General features: G+C 40.2%; 3 protein-coding genes across 8 annotated transcripts in view; 1 reads left to right on the top strand and 2 right to left on the bottom strand.

The window, feature by feature from the left end:
• The window catches only part of klhl12 (kelch-like family member 12), a 110,291-nt gene that overhangs the window by 8,519 nt on the left and 76,651 nt on the right, over nt 1-25,121 (bottom strand). For all 6 annotated transcript variants that reach the window (XM_037102823.1, XM_037102826.1, XM_037102824.1 and 3 more), the window contains 2 exons: nt 18,708-18,779; nt 10,720-10,786 (listed from right to left, as the gene is read on the bottom strand). The gene's annotated coding sequence lies outside the window, so the exon portion shown is untranslated. The remainder of the gene's footprint in view (nt 1-10,719; nt 10,787-18,707; nt 18,780-25,121) is intronic.
• Nucleotides 545-10,488, top strand: LOC119022216 (tyrosine-protein phosphatase non-receptor type 1-like). Its single transcript, XM_037102832.1, has 9 exons — nt 545-677; nt 2,462-2,552; nt 3,572-3,672; nt 4,638-4,736; nt 4,849-4,986; nt 5,425-5,634; nt 5,783-5,944; nt 6,113-6,270; nt 7,166-10,488. Exons 1-9 carry the CDS (start codon nt 621-623, stop codon nt 7,455-7,457), a joined length of 1,308 nt encoding a protein of 435 aa, XP_036958727.1. The 5' UTR covers nt 545-620; the 3' UTR covers nt 7,458-10,488.
• On the bottom strand, nt 22,843-24,408 carry cebpb (CCAAT enhancer binding protein beta). Its single transcript, XM_037102834.1, has one exon. It carries the CDS (start codon nt 24,197-24,199, stop codon nt 23,321-23,323), a length of 879 nt encoding a protein of 292 aa, XP_036958729.1. The 5' UTR covers nt 24,200-24,408; the 3' UTR covers nt 22,843-23,320.

The raw sequence follows: 25,121 nt of genomic DNA, 5'->3' as shown, positions 1-25,121 counted from the left end.
ATAGTTCACAATAATGTCATATCACCCCCGATACGAGTTTTAGAGCAGCCAGAATATCTCGTTGACTGAGCTGCAGCAGGTCACAGCAGCAGAGAGAGAGAGAGACTCCACAGATTGGACGTAAACAGACCATTACGTGGGTGTACGTGCGCGCTCCGGCTGCGTTCCAGAAACAAGATGCCTTCCGCGCGTCCCCGCTCGACTGTCTCTAGAGCCGCCGTAGGAATGGTAAAGTGGCTGCCTTTCTCAAAATAAAGTTACACGTCCTGGTCTGACGAGGACATTTGAACACATTAAAGAGTCGGAAAATCCCGAGTGGGTTTTTTTTATCTGTTTTTTAAAAAAACAAACAAACACGTTCTGCTTTTTTTTTTTAGCCCCCTGAGGACGGCAGCTATACCGTGTAGGAGGAGCCGGCGGCGTGTTTCCGCTAAAAAGCAGGCCGATAGAGGTAACACGGCACACTGAGCTGCCCTACTGAGAATTACTGAATAGTGGCGGAACAGTTGTCAGCTTCTGCGGGACACTGACACCGAACAATTCGTTTCATCGCCGGGGAAGCTGCGGTGGGTCCGTATCTCGGGGAAGAGGACGAAGGAGTGGCAGCTGGACTGTCAGAAATGGAAGCCGAGTTTCGGGAAATCGATGAAAACGGGAATTGGAGCACCATTTATCAGGTAGGACCTCTCGGCTGAAAAAAAAAAAAAAAAAAAAAAAAAAATCAAGGTGGAAATGGACCGTTGAGGGGGAAGCTGACACTTTTTTTTTTTAAGGCTAAATGATAGCTAAAGCTTAACGAGTCTGGAGCTGCGTAGCTAGCATTTCTGTAGTTATCAGCCTCGTTCGGCTTTAGTTGGGTCGGTGTTCCGCCTGCCTGGACCAATCCGATGATTGATGCGTGAGTCTGGGTCACAAGCAGGCAGAATATCCCACCATCACCACACTGTTAACGTTGTGCCTGTACAGACTGCACGGTTGTAGTTTCATGTCCTCATATTTCAGCTTTCCACTAATGTGGACAGTTGAATCAGCTGATATATATATTTTAAAAACAATATCTTGTTTTACCCTGGTAGCATTAATGTGTGTGGTCAACACCCCACACCCACACGACTGGTACACTTTTAGGAAGTTACATATATATATATAATATCTACAGATGGTGTGTTTATTTTCCCACAGCAAAACTCCCCGTTTCATGACATATGCTTATATTCTGCTTTCAATCAGGACTGCTTAGGATGCATGATAACAATATCTGACTACTAAACTGGAACTTTATAATATTAGCTTTTTTTTTTAAATCAATATCAGTGAAATTCAAGTTGATAAACAGTCAAAACATGAAGCCAATTTGCTCAATTCATTGCATTAACAAGCAAAGCTGGTTTGTTATCTGCCAGTAAACATAAAAGAAGAAGAAGAAGAAACATGTAATTGCAACTGTTGACATATTTTAACAGGTTTCAGAGGAAGACAACATGGCTGTGATGTTCTGAGAGGAGGGAGAAAAGAGCTGTGATCTATGAAGATACGGATTATTAAATCAGTCACCTTCACTCACCACATCTAAGCATTTTGTACCACAGGTTCACATAAACTGCCGGCAATGGACGTCTTTTTGAAATACAAAAATGTGAAATGTTGATTATCTTATCCGTATCCGCCACGAGCTGCAGGTTATAATCTGTATTGGCTCATAATACAAATCGTGCATCCCTAACAGCTGCACAGTGAATCAAAATCTAATTTAAATTGCAGTATATTTAAGTGTGGTATTAAAATTGCGAGAATGACGCACTGTAGTGCAGCAAGTTCCCTGGTTTGTTTGGTATGGACCCAAACAAATGTCACTTTATCATGATTTTAATAGTGTTTGTCTCTTAAGATGAAGAGTGTGTCGCAAAATGTTTCATTCACACTAATGTGAATCATCGCAATCACAACATCATGTAAGAATAATTTTAGCCTGACAGATAAATCGGTTGGTTGATATTATCGTCTTTATGTTGTTGATAACGGCCAACAGGGAAACCTTTTGGTCTTAAACACTTCACAGTGTAGAAGATGTTGCCTGGGGTGATTTATAATTATCAGATTTCAAGTGAGGTTTTACATTTTCAGTTCACTAATGTTATTTGAGACTGATGTTATTTAATTTTCAAGCTGTAAAATATCCTGCCTCCATAAAGATTTTTATCACAGGTGTTCGATAATCACATTTGAGCGGTCTGCCAATTTATTGATATTGGGATTGTTTAAAACCTCTAACGTTGGTGTCTGCATCAGCCCCGAAAACTGCAGATCAGCTCTGTAAATTACTGCAATTAGATTTTTTGATCATATTATGCAGCCGTACTTTGAATTAGTTAAAGCCACGGAAACACAGCCTCCACCATTATTGTCGCTTCAGACATTTAATGTGATGTTAATCTAATGTTCTTTTGTTATTCTGTCACAGGAGATTCGTCAGCAGTCATGTGAACTCCCTTGCAAGGTTGCAAAATTACCAGAAAACAAGAATCGGAATCGTTACAGAGATGTTAGCCCATGTGAGTTGATTTTTTTTTTTTTCTCTTTCTTTTTTGGACTGTAGACATTTCGTATACGCCTCTGAATTCATGACAGTTCTGTAAGAACCTAATTATGTTTGAACATCAGCCGGGCGTGAGTCTTGCAGCATCATGGTGAGACTTCATCAGCTGAATCTTATACAGATGTTCGGGCTCTGTTTATTTGTTTACTACAGGGGACAGGACACGTTAATTAACAACGACATTTCAACTACGCTCTGTCACATGAAATAAAGCATTAGCATAATGTATCCCAACAAACTTAAGTCAAGTATAAAACACTGTTAAGAAGTTGGAGTTAAGAGATGATCGACAAAAAAGTATCTGACCTGACATATTCAATCATATTTAAGTGTGATTTTAAAACGCCTTGTATATTTTTAATCTCCATCTTTTCTAAACATACAATTTACACTTTAAGCACTTTTATAAACACGTTCACAGAGAGGCAACATTCAAATCCATTTAATTTCGGATATGTGTCTTTTTTGTTGTACTTACATTTGACTACTGATGTATCCTTTCATGTAAAATAACTATTCACCATACATTTATGTTTCACTGCTTTTTCAAATGACTTATTATCAATAAAACGTTTTTTCCACAGCGTCACAAGCCAACAGCTGAACTCTATGTGGTTTCCTCTTTTTCACACTGATTAAGTTATGCAAATTATGCAGGCCAGCTTGCAAATAGTTACTGTACATACCATGAAACTGTTTTTCAGACTTATTTTTAGCAAGACATGAACATCAGTGATCTGAAACGTATTCGTGCTGTTTACCTTTTTTAACTTGAAATGAAAAGTTGACATTATCGATGTCAGTATTAAAGCTCAGATCGAACACCTGTGTTTTGTTTAAAGAGGGCTTGTCGTATGTTTTCAGCAGCTGTGTCGGTCTGTGACTCACATGTATAGTCCCATGAGGGTTGTGACATGATAACAACACGCGTGCATGTTTTTATAATGCTCTTTTTTTCTTTCTACCTTCCTTCAGTTGACCACAGCAGAATATGTCTGCAGCTGGGTACGAATGACTACATTAATGCCAGCCTAATAACAGTAGAAGAGGCACAGAGGAACTATATTCTTACTCAGGTAAGCATAGAGGAGTTTTAGTGTGTTACGCTACCGTACACAGTGTTCATACCTGTTATTTGTAGGCCACTAGGTTGTTCTGATACCAACAACAGCATTGGAAAAGCCTGTAATGCTGCCAACAGGCAATGCAAGTTTGACCGCAGGACCATTTGAATTTATTTTCCCGAAACAGCCAAATTAATTTACCAGGCTGTAAGATCGCAATCAATGGCACTAATCCAGAGTTTGTGTAGCGTACGCCTGTTTTAATTCAGGTCAGCATCTCAATGAAGTCAGCACCCACCAGAGACTCTGGTTCTCTCTCTGTCCTCTCTTGAGCTCATGAAGTCAGCAATCCACATTTTAGTACATGAGTACCAAGCAATGGAGATCACCTTGATGGATTGAGTTGACTGAAGTGAAGATGAAGTTTAAATCCCAGAATTTAAAAAGTAATCTCTGAGGTCTCCTGCCTTTTGGTATAGTTCCTGTAATTTCCAGCCGCTCCAGCTGTTGCTAACTAGCTGGAGCAGCTATGAAACGGTGGATAACTTTTTAGTATCACATCCCCGGTGAAATTACTTGTTTTACCATCATAACTGAATCAAACGGTCCGATAACATTTCAAAAGTGTGGAGGAGCTGCATGATTATGTCACTTAATGCAGTACTAGAAAAAATTGACTCGATGCTGCTTGTACAGCTTGATGCTGTGACTGTTCAGTTGAGTGTATCAACGTTTTTATCAGTTATTCTCATTCATCAGCTCAACAGTAAGACGATGCTGCAGAGAGAGTTTAGTAACTAAACCAAACAAAAATCGAATTTTTGAAAAAATACATATAATGTCTTTTTTTTTTTTACTCTTTTAAGCAGTCCTTTTTAAAGAATAGTAGCCCTGCAGAGCTCTTTAAACAGATGCTCCATTCTTTATTCAGATACACTAAGAATAACTCTTCTAACACAACAGTCATTCTTTTTCAGGGACCCCTTCCAAATACATGTGGCAACTTCTGGGAGATGGTGTGGGAGCAGAGGAGCCGCGGTGTGGTGATGCTCAACAGAGTCATAGAGAAAGGATCTGTAAGAACTGTTTTCTTTCTTAGTCTGACAGTCTGAGTATGTCTTGTTTTTGCTCCAATAACCTCACTGCCTTTCTCTCTTTGTTACCTTGTTGAATGTGCACCGTTTTTAGATAAAATGTGCCCAATATTGGCCTCACAGAGAGGAGAGGGATGCTATCTTTGATGACACCAATTTCAAGCTTAGCTTCATCTCGGAAGACGTCAAATCTTACTACACAGTCCGTCAGCTGGAGTTGGAAAACCTGTCTGTAAGTATTATATCTCAAATTATTGTGTGTAAACATAGACATGGTTTCAAATTAGGGCTACAGACTTTAATATTGTGTGCAAATAATTTCCTGGTTCCCATTACAGAAGCAGTTTTCAAACTGATGACTGTGTCCGATCTAGCTAGCATGCTATAATGGTCAGAATGGGCATTTAGTTTTAGCTTCATTACTTGTGTCGGTGGAAAAGATGATGTATATCCATAAATACATGGTCAGGCTAACATCAGTGTTAGCTTCTACAACAGGCTAATGTCAGATTTTAACATATAGACCTAACAACAGTGTTGCTACCATTTTTGGCATTTATTTTTGATTCAGGACAGGATAAGTTTTTGTAATGATCGCTCTCTTCTTTGTTCTTTCAGTTCCTCTTACATGTTTGGATATTTTTTTTTACCCTCTCGTCTTCCTTTACAGACTCAAGAGACTCGTGAGATTTTACATTTTCACTACACCACCTGGCCTGACTTTGGAGTACCAGAGTCTCCTGCCTCCTTCCTTAACTTCCTTTTCAAGGTGCGAGAGTCGGGTTGTCTGAATTCGGACCAGGGACCAGTGGTGGTGCACTGCAGCGCCGGCATCGGACGCTCTGGGACATTTTGTCTCGTTGACACCTGCCTCTTATTGGTTTGTACAGAGCTCTGCTATTGAGAAATAATGCAGAGAATAACACTAAATTCCTTGATCATTGTTATAAGCAGCCAGTAATGTAGAGTTTCAGATGTCAATTGGATCCATCATATGCTTAAAAAAATGTTTTTGCTGTTGTATGTAGATGTCCATGCGAAAAGACCCGTCTTCAGTGCGGATTCGTGAAGTGCTGCTGGAGATGCGACGCTATCGGATGGGTTTGATTCAGACAGCAGATCAGCTTCGCTTCTCCTACCTTGCTGTCATTGAAGGTGCCAAGTACATCAAGGGAGATACGTCACTGCAGGCAAGTCCGTCCTGTCTATTCAGCTCTTTGTCCTTAAAGCTACAAACTTCACTTATTTGGATAAACTTCTTGTGCGCATTGGACTATTAGGAATAAAAACACATGGTGCAAGTATTTTTGTAATCTTGCAGTGACTCAAAGGGATTTTTGATTTTTTTTCTTATTCAGGAGTCATGGAAAGAGCTGTCTAATGAGGAAGACGACCCTCCCGAGTTCACCCCTCCTCCTATTCCTCCTCCCAGAGACCCACACAATGGCAAAGTTGAGCCATCCTTTTTCCCTGAAAATGATGAGATCATCCAACAGATGGAGATCCGCAGTCTGGGGTAAATTTCCAAATAATCGTATTAAACACTTGGTTTCAGTTTATCTAGAACGAATGTCCGGTGCTGTGCCAAACATCCTTTCCAGCTTCTGTGTTTACTTCCTAGTTTTTAGCAAGGAACTTAAAAAAGAAGGAAGGGTCACTGAATCTTGCTTTGGGGCCAGACTGGGGTGACAGTTTAATGGATATTAATGGGAAATGCATGGACAAACACACTAAAACCCAGCATACCTATGTCATATGACTTATGATGAAGAAACAACTCCAGAAAATGAGAAAACAAACTTCAGAGTAGGTCCCCCCTGCCCCCCCAAAATGTTTGACAAGCCTGATAACATTGTCAACAAACAAGGCAGATCTGACTGATTTCCACTGATATGACTGCAAAGACACTGCAAAACAGCAGCCTTTCCAACAACATGTCAATAAAAAAAAACAAACAAACAACAAAAACAGTGGTTAACCTACTCTCTGAAGTGTGTCCTTTAATATCGGGAGCTGTTTCTTCATCAGAGGTAGATGTAGACATGTTTGAGTTTAACTGTGTTTCTCTGGCCCCAAAGCCAGATTCAGTGACATTATGACCCTTCCTTCTTTTTTAGGCGCCTTAATACCGAGCTAAAGATAGTTTTATCAGCAGGACCAGTTAGGTTTAATCAGCCACACAGTTTTTAGACTTGGCAGTCACTGGATCTAACAACAGATCACTCCAGGTGAACAAGTTTGCGTGGTTTAATCCAATTTTATCGAGGAAACACATTGTAAACTGCCTGTATTTGAACTTCAATGAGCTGGTACAAACATTTTCAGGAACATTTATCAAGAATCTCTCAACTGTTCTGATCTAACAAAATGGACCTTTGGAGACATTAATTATCTACTCTTGCCTCATTCAGTTCCTCACAAGAGTCAGAGCTGCGTAAGAGGAACGTTGCTGCCCCCCAGCCTCCTCCTGACAGTGCCAATCAGCTCGACGGCTACAAGGAAATCCAAGATCATACCTCCAGAGCTCCCGTCAAATCCCAGCAGCAGCACGAGACTGAAGAGCAAGAGACACCCGAGGCTGCAGCGCAGCCGAAGGAAAATTCTCCTGTGCCGGGGACTTGGTCCCCTCTACTAACCAATGTGTGCCTGTGCACAGCACTGGCTCTCAGTGCTTATGTCTGTTATCGAGTCTATTTCCACTGATGTCTGTCCTTCCTCCTCCTTTTTGTTCCTCCCCGTCTCTCCACTGATGTTGCAAAGTGGACTTGGCTGGCCAGTCAGCCTGCTTTGACTCTGGGTTTGCTCTGTGAGAGAGCGGATTATTTGGACTTCAGCAGATTCAGGTTCACTCGTTTATTTTACAAATGCAGTGTGAGGGGTTTTCTGGTCGGTAGTGACAGGGTGCCGATCCTTCTTACCCACACAACATTCTTTCAGTATGTCATCTTGGATGCTCAGGGCCTAAGTTTTTCAGGTGTCACATCCCCAATACGTGTGCTGACTTTAACGCAGACTCAACAGCAGGGCAGCCGATAGTCTAGCTCAGGCCCGGGACAAGATGAGCTCCAAAGTTGATAATTTTAAGGGTTAGAGGGCTTGTGTCTATAAGGAAAAGGGTTAATTTAGCTCCGTTGTGAACCAGGATGAATGGCCTGTCAGCCCATTTTACATGCGTGTCCTCTCTTATTTACCAAATGTGTATGTGTTCTTCCTTTTCATCGTTTCCTAAAGTGTCCGTTAGATTATACTTTTTTTTTTCCCTTACCATAACTGTCTTTTACTTACACAAATGTATCAGAAATAATGGAGCCAGATTTCTTTGACCAGCCTGACTGACTATATGCCAGTAAGCAGGACACATGTTTTTTTTTTCTTTTCTTTTTTTTATGTTTTGTTATTTTTGTTTTTGGTCAACATTAACCAAACAGTAAGGTGAAATACGTGAAAGTTAGCGTGAAGCGACCCTGTGCCCACTAGATAAGAGATGCATGCTGGTGTGGGCATTGAATCGTTATCGGCCTGTGTAGGGCTGCAGGAGGCATGTTAGCTGAGTACATACTGTATGTGTGAGTTTGTGTAAGAACATTTGCGCAAGTGGCAGTTAGTGGAGCTTTCTACTGATGCTTGACTTAAATCTGTGAGAAATATTAATATAACATTTACAGTGCGTCACATGTGAGATGTAGACTGGTTCCCTCTGCGTTTTGTCTCCCTGGTGGCTCAACAGTGACACAGAAAAGTCTTTTTCAAAAACAAAATGGTGCAGAGACATGTGGACCCTTTCCATGCACCAACACTGGCCCGTCTTGACTCGGCACGTCAGCCCAGTGTGGCAGGGTTTTGCGTTTCCATTACAGCAGGGCTACCTGCTTGATGGTGCGTCTTTAACGGATGACACGCTCGTCTTCAGTGGTGGTCAGGGGACAGGTTGTAAAAAAAACTTTTCCTCCCTGCAGTACTATCAAAGAATAGCTGCTAACAAAGCTCTGCTAATTCGGCGATAAACACTTGTCATTTCCTTTACATTCTTCACAATAAGAGTCCTCCGTTGTTTAGTTATTTTAAAGCTTTTATTATGAAGTAGCAAAACCAGGAAATGTTGGGTTTTGACCATCAGTAACTTTAAAGCAGACATCTGAGAGAACAAGCAGAGTCGCTGAAGATTAACCAAACTTCAAACTAGGGGTGTTCTGATATCGTGATATTCACAATAATTCTGTTATTGAAACTTTAAATACGATACACAAGCTGTATGAGGATATTGAGTGAATAATCCAGCGCAGATTTTGTTTACGATGTCATCTTGCTGCCTTTTTACCCCCAAAGTTCTCTCTGTTCTTTTCTGAGTTATGGTTACAGACTCTCTCAACCTCCCTACACATGAAGTTTGAGAGTAACCTTTTTGCCCCCACCCCCCCAAAAAAGAGACAAAACATAATGTGCAAAGTTAAAGATGGATTTGATTGCTTTTTAGATAACGTGCTCGTGGTCGTTATGATGATTTGTTTGGCTGCGGTTATTGTGATATTGTGACAGCCCTACATCAACCACAGAGATTCAGTTACAGCTACAATATTACTTGGCGCTGAGCAAAAATACTTTAAAATATATCTTTCTCATCAGTCTCATGCACAGACATGAATTGAGTTGAATATACAGGAAGAGTGGGGTTCATCCTTGGCGCTCGGCTCAGCTTGCCGTGTTAAAACTAGTTAATGGAAGAGCAAACCTGTGCCATTCGGTCTGACTCGTGCCTGTGGAAAAGCTCCAGAGAAGGTGGCATGTCTCTTTCTCAATTCGCCTGGCATTCCCAAATTGACATCGTGAAGAAATCTTGACATTTTTTGTTTTGTTTTTTTGTTTTTCACCTCAATTTAATTTAGTTACTGTTCTTTTCAGTCACAGAGGATAAAAAAATATGCGGAGGCTTTTCATGCCAAGAGAATAAACTGAATGAAACTGATACCTGTGGTAACCAGATGTGTTCAGTCAGCAAAGAAACCCACAAGAATGCCAGCTCAACGACACTCGAAGTAGCGAACACGCAACTCTTTTCGCCAGCAATACAAATACTGAATAATGTGTCACCCTTTACTTTCTCAAACTCTTGAGTTTGAACAGGGAACCAGGGATTCTGAACAAACCAAAAATCAAACACCAGCACAGGGATGAAAACAATACACTGTAGTGATGATCTGTTGTATCATGGCGTGGCCCTGAGCTGGCAATATTGTTTTTGTATTGTATGATCATGTTTTTTTTAGCATGCTGCATTTGTGAATCAACAGGTTTGTCCTAAGAAGAGATTAGCTAAGCTGCTAGCATTCAGTTTACCTTTGTGACTCAACATGGTTCAGTACTTGAGTCCGACAGCTGTACCTTTCTTTAGAATGTATAAATGTCCCGTCCAGGGACACACTCTTATTATTATATATATATATTTTTTTCAAATCAGGTTTCAGTGTGCTGATTTTTTTTTTTTTTTCTGCTTTAGCAAGAGAAGTCTCAGCACCTGTGCAGCCATTGCACCAGGTTTTCCTGTTTTTCTATACTTGCTGAGCTCAAAAACATGTATTTTTTTATTTACATTTGTTGTTTTCCTTTTTAAATAAAAGAAAAAGTCTACTGCCGATTTGTTCTGGTTTGTAGAACAGATTTGCATCTATAACCTCATTCTCAGTACTACTTCTGAACAATGACTGTGGTAATAAAAGTTCACACATGACTGTGTTTATCTCATTGTTGGGTCATAGTATGAGTATAAAAATGCTGATGTGTCCACCAAGCCACTAATCAGCTGCATTTATGGATCATTTCAAAGTCTTGTAGTACGCAAAACATTTCTGGCATTCTCCCAAACAACTGGAGTAGATGGGGACTTTTAAAATGTAAAAACATTAAATAAAATAACAAAAGACACCATGAAACATCTTTTCTGATGTTTGTATCCTTATTGTATACTTACAGCATTTATCTCCATCTTCAGCACAGCCTCCCGTGATTAATACTGTTGGTATGTCCCCTCACTCACCCTGAAAGCAAAGAGCATTCCTTTAGTTTTGTTGGTATTTTAGCTAGAAACTTGCACGACACCAAACTGCAAACTCATCCACAAATGCGAGATACATTGCTCATCATCATATACCAAACCAACACTGTGTCATCATTAAACTAAACATTAAAGATATCAGAAGTGAAGTTACATTGTGGTTAATGAGTTGTCCTAAATTCAATTATACAAATAAAAGTGCAGTAGAGAAATGAATCAGTCAAAAACAGCAGCAACATTTATCACGATCAACAGGACGTTGATTCTCTGATTCATTGGCTGTTAATTTAAATATAGAGACCTTCTGTTTACACACAAGGATATCAGAAATGTATTCTGTAATCATCTAGTCTTAATAAATTAATTTCAGTCCACTATCTGCAGCTTTTGTTGTAGAACTAAGTGGTCAAACATTTGGACCTGTCAAACTAAAGAGTAGTTCTTATTAATAGTTATAAACAGTTCTGTATAACATTAGAGAAGTAATGTGGCACTCAGTAGATTGCACACCTCCGCCAAGGCCCAACAGTCTAACCACCAATAACTGCTTAACCATAACTGGAGATCCCCACATCTGTAACAACCAACCACCATAACAACTCATAATCCACATGCTGTTGATGGCAGTTGCAGGGTTTCTGTCCCTGTTTGTTACTGTATAGTAGCTGAAAAATAAATAAAATAAAATAAAATAAAATAAAATAAAATAAAATCTGCCAGACGCAGATTTTTATTAGGATCTCAATCAAATTATATAGTCAATTCCTGCCCTCAGGAGCCGCTGAGTGAAGTGTTTTAGAAACACCACCAGGTGTCTCTGTAGGACTGTGAAACTCACTGCTCACTGTCTGCCTCTCTGAGAATATGGAGTCTTGGCTTTTTACTACAGCCCACTCTTTCCTGTGCTCTGTATGGTACCTGGGTTTGCTCATAAATTATGCTTGTATTTATAGTGGACAGTAATTAAGTGGAGTTGGAAGTGTTCCTCTGCTGGCAATCTATAAACCGCCTTCAGTTTTTAAGGGGATAGCAATGCTGCATGCCACAAGTTTTTACTACCATTTTATTCAAATCAAAACCGCTTCTAGCTACACAGTGAACACTTTTCATCACAATGTTCTTCACCCCCTTTAACTTTGAACGTCTCTCACTGCCGCTCTCACCACTGGTGTTACAGACATAAAACACTTTAATTTTAATATGTGGATATAAGACGTTTAGAGTCAATGTCCAAACTGCTCGACTCTACAAAGCCAGAGAATGAACACAATAATGATGGCCAGTGAAGACTAAAGGAAGGAAGAACATGTCTTGAGACACATGCAATATCTTGAGTAAATTCCACCTCACTCATGTAGCGCAGATGATTTGGCAACAGTCTTGGCTAGAACTTCCTGTTTGGGAAATAAGAGGCACTCACTGGTACGTGCTGTGAGAGGAATGCAACTTAGAGTGAGTAATAGCACTCCCAACCACCACTCTGCGTCTGACGTCAAACGAGCAGGCTGGAACAAGATGCACTCTGCCTTGGAAAACTACAATCAAGGTGTGACAAGCGACCGGAAGTCATGTGAAAGCCACAATTGTAGTTATTGAATCAACGGGCCGTCTGATCCTAACTTTCATGTTACGACTCACAAAGTTTCAGGTGAAGAGTGTTTTGTCATTTGGTTGCTTTACTCCTCAATAATGACATCTTCAACGTACAGCGTGTGTTATCAATGTGTGTCATCTAATGGCTGTTATTTTGGTGAGGAATTCCGAGTTCTTGTAGGTCAGAATATGACTGTTCTGAAAAAAACGTCCAAATGTCAAAAGTGCACTCGTTCAGCCTAATGGTGCACAGTGCTGACTCCACATTCACGATCGACCGAAAAGGATATCTGCCCTGCCCTGCTGACTCTTTCAGCATGTGTCCTCAGTTTAGTTATTAACCTGGAACTTCCCAATAGCTGGCCAGCTGTGAGGGTGGGTGGGACGATCTTTGACTGTAAGTCTCTTTCTTAGCCTGCAGATCATTTTCGCAGGGAGTCGAGCAGGGATCAGGAAATTCCTGAATGTGAGGGGAGTCAGAGCTTTCCAAGTGTGACTCTGCAAAAGTCTGAGTCACCTCACACGCACACACACACACACATAGACACACAGTGCCGTACAATGGAAGACTAATACCAGGAAGTCTGAGGTACAACGTCAGGTGTGCCATGTTTCTTCATGCCCTTAGCATGTCAAAACAACTCACATTTACTCAAGAGCTGAATTTAAATGTTGTGGTACCTGCAAAGTAACTTGTGCAATGACATGTCATGCTTCCTTTTACTGCTGGCGAGATATTGTACTTTTAATACCACCATATTTATCTGATTACCTGAAGCTTACAGAACACAACACGTTGTCAAACAAATAGTTTGACATTTTCAAATATATGCTCATTTGCTTTCTTAGCAAAACCCTCATGTCTGTATGATAAGTATGAAGATACAACCAGCAACTGGTTAGCTTAGCTTAGCATAAACTCTGGAAACAGCTAGCAGGGCTGCATTTAAAAGGTGTCAAAATACACCCATCAGCACTTTTACATCTGTCTCTAATTAACTATCTAACATCTGATGTGTAAAAAGGAGACGTTGTGCCGAGAGTTGGATGAGAAAAAAAAAGCACCTATCATCTCACTTTGATTTTTTTGTGAGATGTGACGTGTTGATTAGTGTGTGTTTTAGATGTGCTGATGGATTCTGTTAGCTTCTCATTTAAACAGTAAGTCCCAATGGTTCTAGGCTTGTGACCCCTCAGTCTAAACAGTGAGTCGGGGCCCCTTGTTGGTAGCTGTTAACATTTTAATCGAAGAGAGACGTGGAACCAATCACAAAAGGCATCACACACCAGCTTCCATACCATTTAATTGTCTTTTTTCATGATTTTTTTTTCTCCACGCTAGCAAAATCAACATGAGATATTTCACATATCTCTGCAATGCAAATCAACTGCATGGAAGTGACAGTTGTTGATAATGTGACGTCACATTGATTCTGTTTTTACCTTCTTAACCTCTCTGACGGTTTAATATAAATAATTGTTGCCCACAGAGGTTGAGATATTGAGTAATCTTCCTTTCCTCTCCATTTAATCATTACACAACCAATCATATATATATTCTTTGGCCTTTTAGAGGTCATAAACATGTAGGTTGGGAACAACTGTACCAAACTACCAGACTATATATATATAACTTACTGTAGATAAAGAAAGCGCCATCTTGAGCAGCTGCAATAGTAAAATGCTGCTCATAATCTGATGTTACCGTGTTTTGCTGTTCCTGGAACATTATAATTCATGTTCCTCCAGGACTGTCAGTACAACTGACGAGTCATTTTTCCAGGGAAAAAGGCTGGAAAAATACACATAAGAGTTTTCCTTTTAAACACATGTTTAAAGTGAAAGTGAAAGGGTCTCTTTTGACTCAAACCATGTTTTTCATAAACCTCACCAATGTTTTTTGTTGCCAAAACAAAAGTATTTTTGTTCCCCTACATAAAACCAAACAGCGTCAGGAAACTGAAAAGAAAACACAAAATAAGAAGTGAGCAACATCAATTATGATTTTTTTCAGGAAGAGCGCCACGAGTTGCAACGCTACGACATCAAAACAACATGGTTGGTGTGTTAGAACAATGGTCCTGGAACAACTAAACATGGCTCTATCAGATCATGTCTTAATACTGCTGCATTAATTGAGCATTTTACTGTTACTGTCCACTTTAACCGCAGTTGTATACAGCTTGGTAGTTTGGTCCAGTGGTATCCAACCTAAGGGTCAAACCCGTTCAAAAAATCACAGGAAAATCTGATGAGTCATGTGATGATTAATAGGAGGAGAAAGAAGAAGAAACAAAGTTCACCTACACACAAATTTGTATAAAATTTTTCTTTACCTTTCTCTAATGTTTGCTTATTTAAAATATCAGATATACCCCAGTGCTAACAATCTAATAATGTAACAAAATAAACTACGGGGGCCCCTTTTCTGTATTTCAAGTACTTTTACTACATCGTAGCTTTAGCAGATAATACTTAAGTATGGTTGTAAATGCAGGACTTTTTCGCATATTGGTATCAGTGCTAAAGTAGCAGATGTCCAATCACCCTTTACTCCTTACCTACACAGCAAGTGCTCAAACTTAACATTTCTTCCCTGACCAAACAACACGTATGTTTTAACTCTTATGTAAAACACGGTGTTGTTGTTCTCATCAGGGTGTCAGTGTGATGTCTTTGGTTACGTCTGTTGAGACGCTCACCCGTGAGCAGTTCCTGTTCCTGTTCCTGTCCCCCTAGCTGCCTCCGTTGAGGACCAACCGTCCACACACACACTGATGTGACATATAGTTCCTCGACTGTCATAGGCTAAGTTCATGCATTTAGGTCATAGCGTAAAAACTGGAGGGGTTGGAGCTGGTGTTTCCCCTCTAGGTGCGCTTCAAGCTCCCGCATCCTTCCTCTCGCATAACGCAAAAAGGGGTGATGACGATATCGACGTGCCGTCCACATGTAAACAAAAGCTGGCTGACCCGTCTGCCTAACCGCGGATGTTACCACTGTGTTCTTTGAGGCTGTTGTTGATGTTTTCTTCATGGCAACTACGGAAAAAAAGATTTGATGCATCGGATGTGTTATTGTGGGTTTTTATTTTTCATGATGCAACACTAAAGCCATGTCAGAAGGCATGCGCACGCTTGTCAATGATTTTGTGTTTGCATCAAAAACGTTTGGAATCAAGGTGAAAGGTAAGATGTGGTAAACGTGAGGAAGGTCACATTGTTAAGACGGTGTGGGTGGTGAATGTTTTCATGGCTGCCACCATCAGCAACACACCCCACTTCCTGTTGAGTAATCTGTACATGTCAAAGCCCACACATGACTACTACTATTGTGTCAAGCTGGTGTCTTTGATTTTGTGATTTTATATAGCTGAGAATATACTGTACGTTTTAGTCATTTACTTTGCAGCAGCAACAGCAGCAAAGATCTCGATCAGGCTATCTTACACACAATCACAAGATCAGCAGAAAACAGTCTTCCCACAGATTTTTTTCCTCTTATCTTTCTATCAAGGTACACACCCATCCTCTCTCCTCTGCGCTAAGATGTACCACTAAAAACATAAATTTTCCTACAGAACTGATTCGATTAAACTACATCCATAATTCCCCTGATTTAACTGTGCCCTTCCCATGCCCTCAGTCCATGCCTTTACACAATTAGTGGTAGCATTTCATAAAAGGACAGATTTTCACTTCCATAAAATTCACACTTTTTGAGGTGTGGTTGTCAAAATAAAACAGGATGTTCCTTTAGTGTCTGGTAATCTAGGATTTTTTTTTTCTTTTTTAGAGGGCCGCTTTGAGGAATAGTGCAGTATCTGTACCGACAGAAAACTCAGCACCTCAAAAGACTAGCTGGACATCTTTCTTTTTGGGTTGTGCAGTAATGAAAGACAAAAGTAATCACGGAGGATCGCATGTCTGTGTGGAAGCGCCAGCATGACAATGGCAAATTAGCTTTGAATCAATGTTGGCTCATATCTGGTGGGACGGAATTTGTTGACTGGGAATGATTCATGCGAGTTAAGCCTGAATGACTAAAATAACTTATATCCACAACTCCACTGATTATTGACCTCAAGGAAAATGGAACCAGTTCATCATCAGTGGCGACAGCATTGGTTTCTGCCTCTGTGTCTGTCATCATGGCAACTGTGGTCCTGAAGACACAAATTTTAGTGGGAATTACCTCAGACGCAGTTTTGAGTCCTTTGTGGACAGCTTTGTGTCAGCACGGTAATGTCAAAACTGTGCAAAATGCAGTCACAAGATTACAAGTGTGTGTACTTGAGATCAAAATGAAGGCCAAGTTTGAACGCGGGTGTGGTTTGAGTGAGGGCCAGAAGAATGGGCTCTGGTTATCTAATATGTCTGACATACAGAGTTTTAGATGCTGTCTTCTGTTCAGTGGTGCAAAATAGATAAGCACGTTTAATGTTGACCTTTGGTACAAGGTTAGGTACTTGTACTGCATTCAGGCTTGGGGAGTAACAGAATACATGTACTGGGATTATGTAATCAGGATACAGAAAAAAAGTAACTGTATTCCGTTAAAGAGACATAAAAGAGTATTTTATGCATTTGTAATTAATTCGAATCATCCCAAATACACAAGCGTGTATCCTTACGGGCCACGCACTCGTTATTAAGATGAGATAAAAGTCATCTCATTGATATTTAATTTCTGTTTTCTGGTATTGAGGTTATCCAAAACTAACGTACAGTAAAATAGTCACATCACTTTCACATTGTGCTACTTAGATTATGTTACTGACTACATTTTATAACAGGTAACTGTATTCAAACCCATTTTTAAAGTTACCCTGACTGCACTTCATTTAAAGTGCATAGTTATACATAAAACTATCTAAATATTGAATTATTATCTTTGCTCAACCAAATACAACATTATGACTAAACTGTACCTATTGCATTGGTAAAATTAATCTAATAACAATTAAATTACACTAATTATCTTATAGCTTATAGGGCATTGTGCAAACTTGCAGTGTGATTTGCTGATAATATTGTTGTGCTTCTTTTACATTTACATCATAATAGCATGTATTTCTATTGTGGTATTGTACTTGTGTGTATGTCCTCTACCACTGCTATCTTTTAACAGTATATGACATAATGCAGGACAGTAAAAAAGTACCCAACAGTCTACTTGAGTATTGAAATATGACTTTGGTAAAAGTGAAAGTCAACCATATGAAAAGTACTTGAGTAAAAGTTTTAAAGTAACTGATATTGAATCTACTGAAGTATAAAAAGTGAAAATCTGGCAATAAATGTACTTAACTATCAAATTAAAGCAAAAGTAAATAATTATTATATTTACATGTATGTATGCACATACTGCATACTTTGGGTTGACAGATAAACAGCCCGATCAATCATCAGATCTGATATTTCAGCCTATTTGGATTATCAGAATCATTGTGTTTTTCAATATGATTGCGTGTAAAATAAATTAATTTAGAAATTATTTACTCGGGCTCTGATGCAGCATGTAATCTGACAAGTAACTAGTAAATCAAGTTGTCAAATACATGTAATGGAGCAAAAAGTACAACAATTGCCTTCAAAATGCAGTGAAGTGGAAAAGTGACGTAGCAGAAAATGTTAAGTACAGTTCTTGAGTAAATCTACATAGTTTACATTCCATCACTGTGTAATGCTGTTGAAAAAATAATCATGATTTGCTGATATTTTAACATTGTGAAATTGTGTGCTGAATAAACATTTCAAATATTTCCTGGTCAGTTGTTCTCTGAGGACTTCTTTTTGTTTGGAGCAGTGATGGGAGCCTTCTGTTTGTTTATTATTTAACAATGGAGGCAACTAAGCCGCCAAAATTGCAATTCAGTCCTAAATGGCATTAACATTTTTTTATCATGAAGCTTTAAACAAAACATTATTCAAATCCAAATTAACAAAGGGTTTAATCCCACACATGCTTAATCTACATATCAATATCAATTTATACATTGATTTATTACTAAAATGACAGTGTTCTGTTTGCATCAGGACACTTAATTCAAGCTGTCACACACTTGGTGTCTTGAAATGAACTCTTCTCTCACTTGCGTGTTGCACTAATAATTAAACCAACATTCATTTTGCAAGGATGGCCTGGTGTTACACAAGACATGGGCAGTGATACTTGCTGTGTAGTGACCACAAGTCACTTCTGCACGTCAGTTTTGTATTTTCACAGTCATCCACAGCAAAATAGCAGAAGTGAACAAAGATGTTGAAATCTTGGTGCACTTCAAGTCAGATCATCTTTGGTCCGTTTACCGTAGCTCAGGCGGTTTGGCTTCCCGTTACACTGGTCCGGATATCCGGCTGCCCTTTCACTTAGAGAAGGAACTGTAATTAAACATGCAAAATCACAGTGTTAAAATCACCAATACTTAGAAATCACATTTATCAATATCAGTTTTAATTGTGGCAGAGAAGACTACACAAGTTTGGCTACCTTTACATTGCATTTCAGAGTTTAGGGGTCCTGGACAAGTGACTGACTTATGTCTTCAAAGTCTATCAAACTCTGAGCAAATGTCTACATAATATAGACACAAGATGCTTCAGGACACTACAACAATTAAGGTACAAACTTGAACTTTCTGAAAGATTAACTACAGCTTCTTGCTCAAATATTAAAAAATAAACAAAGAAAAAAACATTTCAGTACCTGACTGTCCAAAATGAATCGAAAATGACCCTTAAATCAAACTGCAAATCAATGCAAGGTCTCTTAAACTGGGGTCAGTCACTGAGATTAAACAAGATTATGAAATTTATAGACAACTTAAAAAAGTCTTTAAATGTGATTCGTTCACCATAATAAAAACACTTAATATTGCCACATTATTCAGTTGCATGTCAAAGGAAGTTTAGGGCCACAAATTTGGACCAAATCCATAGAAAATGGTAATTACTGTGTAGCTACCGTCACGTACTGATTTTACTGATACTTGAATTTCCTCCGGGATCAATAAAGTATCAATCTATCTATCTTTCTATCTATCTGATTTACATTTTGTAATTGATGTGATGATAAAGTTGATGGTTTAGAATTGGCCTGTAATAGGTTTCGATTTGGCCCGCCAAATATACATACATATATTTTACAGAATTATAGAATGCAGTGACGTTACTGCTGTTCTATTTTTAGTGAGGTAAAAATATCCTTCTAATATGTAGGATCCGCATTTATTAACACAGGAAGTCAGTTAATTCAGGGAACTTTGTATCTTAGTGACATTTTGCATCTTAATATCACAACACAATACAATACAAAACCAGAAGCAGAAACATATTTAACATTTTCTGCCTAAAATGATAAATGTAACATAGTATTTTTTTGTTGATTGACTTTTGAAGTAATCAACTTATTGTTTTCATCTTAATACCATCGATTCACATGAACGTGTTATGCCTGATTCTATCCGTGGAGATGCAGTAATACCTATTCAGCTGCTGATCCTTTAACAAGTTATGACCAATCTTTTGTTCATTTTGTTCAACGCAGTGTCAAGGGAGTTAATGAAATAGTGATGAAATGTAATATATAGGAATTGTGTACAGTGGTAATAATTGTCTGTGTTTGCCTCAAGGCTCTCGTGGCTCAGTGTGCATGAATCCTGAAGGTTTAATGTTGTCACTGTTTAAAGGACTGATTGTAGCATATAATCACAATCTTTACTTATGTTACCCAAAGTGAATCCTACAGATTAAATGTTTGTGGCTCTTTGACAAACTGGAAATATTTTTTCCTAACTACAACCAAAGTGCATTTGTTGCCTAATCTAACCACAGACTGGATGCGAAACCCTGGATTCTGCAGGCACAAAATATAGTTTAAACAAAAAATAATAAAAAAAATGTTTTGTTAGTAGGTCAATTGGTCAGTTCTTTAGTTATAATCTTCAACTTGCATCTAAGATTACCAAGGTGAATTTTTTCTTGTGCTTTTGTGTATCTGGTGTGTCTTTTTCCATAAAAAAACAACAAGGGTTGGTATTGTTTTAACACATCTTGTGTTACAGGCCAGGCAAAGGTGATGTAAAAGTCTGGCCCTTGGCACTTTCCTGTCTTTTCTGGCAGTTTGCACATCCATTGCTCCATTTTCATGTTGTAATTTAAATTAACACATCTAAGTGGGTTGAAATTTAGTGCTGCAAGCCAGCAAATCTGGACGAAAGCCAAATTAAATAAGTCTTAAATGATAGAGGGTTGAGTTCATATCATTCCACTTTTTGATTAATTTCGGAAACACAATGTGATCCCACGATGTACTGATGTGTTTTGAGGAACAAAAACCTGCAAAGACTTTTTAAAACATATGTCAAAACACGCCAGTGTGACTCATAGGTAAATAAGAAATTCTCTCATTTCTCAACAGCTAGTACAGAGTGGACATTCGAGTGACAGGTGTGTGTGTGTGTATGTGTGTGTGTGTGTTTGTATTGCTTTATCAGTGGAGTTTTTGAGGAGGTCACTTGGCCCGAGGAGGGGCTGTGATGCAACGAGGAGTTTACGGACAGACACTGCCCATTGACGGTAAAATGAGGAAAGGGGGCTGGGCTAAACTCTCAAGAAAAGAGGTCATCCTGTGTGGGAATTTCCCTCTCTCCTGTCAGCATGTGAGCCAGGAGCAGGGAACGACTGCGTGGGGCTCCAATAGGAAACGGGGGGGTCATCGAAGAAAGAATGCCTAGAATGTTTGAATGAATCTGTGCCAACACTGACAGCTACAACATACGCAGCGAGCCAGCGCAAAGATGTGTGCTGAAGAGCACAACAACAGAGTGCTGGATCTTCAATTATCAACACAATATCTGACACATTACTCTGTTCCTGTGGCTGTGTTAATTATGTTGAAATCTGTTCGCCATGATCAGCGTTACTTGCACCATTTTGTACCCACTAGGGCTTAAAGCCAGGCCACAAATACTCAGAGCCATTGTCCTGTGTACACAAAGGATAACAATGTCTTATTTAAATGTGGGTGTAGCATTCTTTAAGTGATGATGTGTTGGAAAGGGAGGATATTGCACAACAGTTAAAAGCCAAACTGTTCCATCACTGAGTGTGTGTTGAAATATCCAAAATGTCAGTTCCCACTGTACTAAACAGCAACAGCCCAGTTTTTATACTTTATTTAGAGGGTTTAACTTTCTTGGTGCCATCGTGATGAATGCCTCCCCTCGAAAAAGCTAACAGAGGTGTTTTTCTTCCTCGTCTCTGCTGTTTGAAGTGAGAGTTAGAAAACAATCCCCACCCTGAAATGTCACGGATCACGTACAAATCCCACCAGACCTCTTTCTTTATCCTCTCTGTCTGGGCTTTGCTTTGCTCATGACAGATAAGTTTCATATTGTGCACACACTGAAATGCATGCTCAGGGCTTGGTAAATTCCACAGCAAAACCAATTGTCAACTTATCTGTCATGTCTGGAGTAACCTCCTTTGTCACTCCCAGTTTTTAACTTCGACATTTTCTGCAGAGGGTTTTCCACTCGAGCGTTAAACGACGTTTGCTCAGGATTATACATATCTCTCATTGCGCTCACTCCCTTCCAGGTTCTTGGCTGTTGAAGCGAGGCCTGAGGTGGTGTGAGGAGGTTAGTTGCTGATTAATTTTCATGCAACCTTGAACCCCTCTCTGGGCCAGTGGACCCAGCAGACTATTGACAGAGCCGTGTGCTAAAGATAAAGCTAACATTTCTGTGCTGCGTGCAGTGTGATCGAGTCGTTTTTTTTTCTTTTTTTGTTTTTTTGCTGCTCTCAGCAGTATCGTTTCAGTCTAAATTGGTTCGATGTAAGTCCTGATCTGACATCTTTTGTGTTGAATCACTGAGCACACAGAGGAAAAGCAAAAGGCGTTACCAAATAATCGTGTGGAGAGTTGGTTTCTTGCTTTTCTTGGTCAGGTATAAACCTCACCTTTGTATTGTTTTTAATGGCAAAAGGAAATCTCAAAAAATCCTCATTTTATATTCTCGATTCCGGACCTGAGGAGATTTCTCTCACCGTAAAATTGCCCTGACCAATCCACTAAATGCCATCGTTTGCTTTGTGAAAATCCATGACTGATTCCAAATTTTGGTCATAGTGATCCGAGGCATTATATAAATGTCACTGGTGACAGCTAGATTTATATAATTCACTCCATATCTAAAAAGAAACATCATATTCCTACGTTAGTTTAATACCTCTAGAAATTTTGGCATTTGGCCTGAATTAAAAGGTTGTAAATGTGCCTTATCGTCGAGCCAGTTTTTATCTGCAATATGTTGTAAGTGACATACACCATACTACACAGCCTGACTATGGTGAGTCTGAATATTTAAAGCGAGCGTGCACGTCTGTCTGAGTCTACACCTGCTGCAAAAAAAGGACAGAAAAGAAGAAATTACAATTGAAATTGTTTAAACAAAGTATAAATCTGTTTAATTCAATAAAATATCAAGTACAATTAAAGCATTTCCCATTTCAATATTAAATAATTAGACTTATTTCATTCATTGCCAATAGTATTACAAAGAGTTGCATCATTTCACTGCAGCACAACTCTTCCCTTGACAACCACACTGCTCCAGATACACAAAATGTAGAAATTCACTCGCATGTATGTAAAACCTGCACAGAAATACTGCATACACAAAATTACATCTGAGAATAAAGCTACAGTGACATGTGAAGAATGGTGAATGATTGCGCAATCCATGCACCCACTTCTACAGTCCCATTCAAAGTGTCCTTGTAAACTGGTGGTCACTGTCTTCACCTGTGAAGCGTACCGTTTTCACCTCCGGCTCTAAAGTCCACCAATGATTAGACAAGCGGCCCAGTGATCCGTGAGGAGTCTCTGGTGGAGGTTTTGTTTTTTGTTTTTTCTCTTCTTAACATTGTCCAGTGGCGGAGAGCAGATTGCGCAGGGTGGCCAGCTCTCTGGACAGCTGCTCTACGCGCTTTTGTAAACGATCGTTCTCCGCAGCCAGTTCCAGCACTTTGTGTTGAGTCTCCAAGTTGCGCATTTTTGCTTTGTCCCTGCTCTTCCTCACGGCGAGGTTGTTCCTCTCCCGCCTCACCTTGTACTCTTCACTGTCCTTGTCCAGGCGTTTCTTTGACTTCCCGCTGGAGATTTTGCCCCCGTGCGATGGTGACCTGTTTTTACCTGACGGGGCAGGTGTGCCGGGCGGGCTGGAGCAAGTCGAGGACGCGGTGGAGATGTTCCCGAGGCTGCCGCTGGTGGACTGGTAATGAAGGTAGGACCTCATGTCATAACCAGACGACCCGTTCTCCATCTTTGCGTCTTCTTGACTATCGTCTCTCTCGGCAGCAGCAGCAGCAGCGGCGGCGGCGGCGGCAGCTCTGTAGCGACTCAGTTCGGGGCTGAGCACACTATCCACACGGGTCTCCTGCAGCTCGGTGTAACCCAGCGCGTAGGGCTCCCTGGGGTCCCTCAAGTTGTCGCACTGACTTGTCTCCAGCTCGTTCAGCAGCGAGTAGTTCTTGTAGCTCTGTAAAGCTGCAACTCTCTTGATCTTGTTCTCCGCCAGGAAATCTGAGTACACGTCCCCCTGTTGATGCTGCTGCGGGCAGTGCAAAGCTGAGTCCAGGTAAACACTGAAGTCTATCGCTCTCTCCCGCTCTTCGATGCCCAGCTCCGTCATCGAGTCACCGAGCCTCCAATATGAGCTGCCGCTGACGGGACTGATAATGCTGTCTCGGTTGTGGATAGCAAAGCTGCCCTCGTCGTAGAAGCCGGCCACTTCCATGGATCTTAACACCCGCCGGATTGCAGGAGCATGGAGGGCAGAGATCAGGCGCCCTGAGTGGTTCTGGTCCAGTGGTCTCAGATGTGAAATGGCTCGAGCGTGTGGATGTTGTTTGTTTAAATCCCCTCAGTCACTGCCCGTGACAACACGCAGTGAAACTACTTTGGGGGAGACAGCGCGACTGGATAGAGCAATTGACAGGTCTTCCTGTCTCGTGGGGGTTTTTATTTAAAAAATGAGGGGCGGGGCTTAGCTGCAGGTGTGTGACGTGCATCGAGGAGCCAACCGGACAACCTGTGCTGCTTTTAGAGGGCCTTTCCCACATTCAAATGTTTGTGTCCAGACATAGTGAGGAAAAAAAACAACAAAAAAACCAAATCTGTGTTTTTGTGTTTTGTTCTTGACAGATATAAATGTCACATACTTAAGGCTGCAGCAGCAGAATAAAGAGAGGAAATGTGACCTGTGGTTTTCATTAATATGGCATTAAAGGAACTAAAACAGAAATAAAAAGTGACCATAGAAACTCAGAGACAGCCAGACGACATCTGTCAATACAAAATGAGACGGATACCTCTGGTTGACAGCGAGTCCTTTCACGCCCTCTGCAGTCACAACTCATTAACTCGACAATAATGGAAAAATCCCATTCAGACGCAACCATTTTCTGAGTTCAAGTTTAGTCGTTTCATAAGAAGACACCCCGGTACACAGCCGGGAACACATCGCCAGACAGCTGTTTCCCCACAACATCAACAGACTTGTTAAAAACAGTCTGTGTGTGTTGTTGTGTGGTGAAAGTACAAGATGATGCATCAACTCCAACACTGTATGAGGGTCAGGATGGGTGTTGGGAGAAATGCAGTCGGCCTGGTTTGTGTCTGAAATGGTTCAGTGTGTTCTTAATAAAGTCTGACAAGAT

Source organism: Acanthopagrus latus, chromosome 7, assembly GCF_904848185.1.
Source record: "Acanthopagrus latus isolate v.2019 chromosome 7, fAcaLat1.1, whole genome shotgun sequence".
NCBI classification, from domain to species: Eukaryota; Metazoa; Chordata; class Actinopteri; order Spariformes; family Sparidae; genus Acanthopagrus; species Acanthopagrus latus.
Note: the sequence above shows the minus strand (reverse complement) of the source record. Positions and strands in the feature narration are given on the sequence as shown.

Coding starts and splice junctions, on each gene's coding strand:
- LOC119022216 (XM_037102832.1), top strand. CDS start 621: ATGGAAGCCGAGTTTCGGGAAATCGATGAAAACGGGAATTGGAGCACC. Junction 5,635..5,782: donor TTGACACCTGCCTCTTATTG/GTTTGTACAGAG, acceptor TGTTGTATGTAG/ATGTCCATGCGAAAAGACCC. Junction 6,271..7,165: donor ATGGAGATCCGCAGTCTGGG/GTAAATTTCCAA, acceptor TGCCTCATTCAG/TTCCTCACAAGAGTCAGAGC.
- cebpb (XM_037102834.1), bottom strand. CDS start 24,199: ATGGAAGTGGCCGGCTTCTACGACGAGGGCAGCTTTGCTATCCACAAC.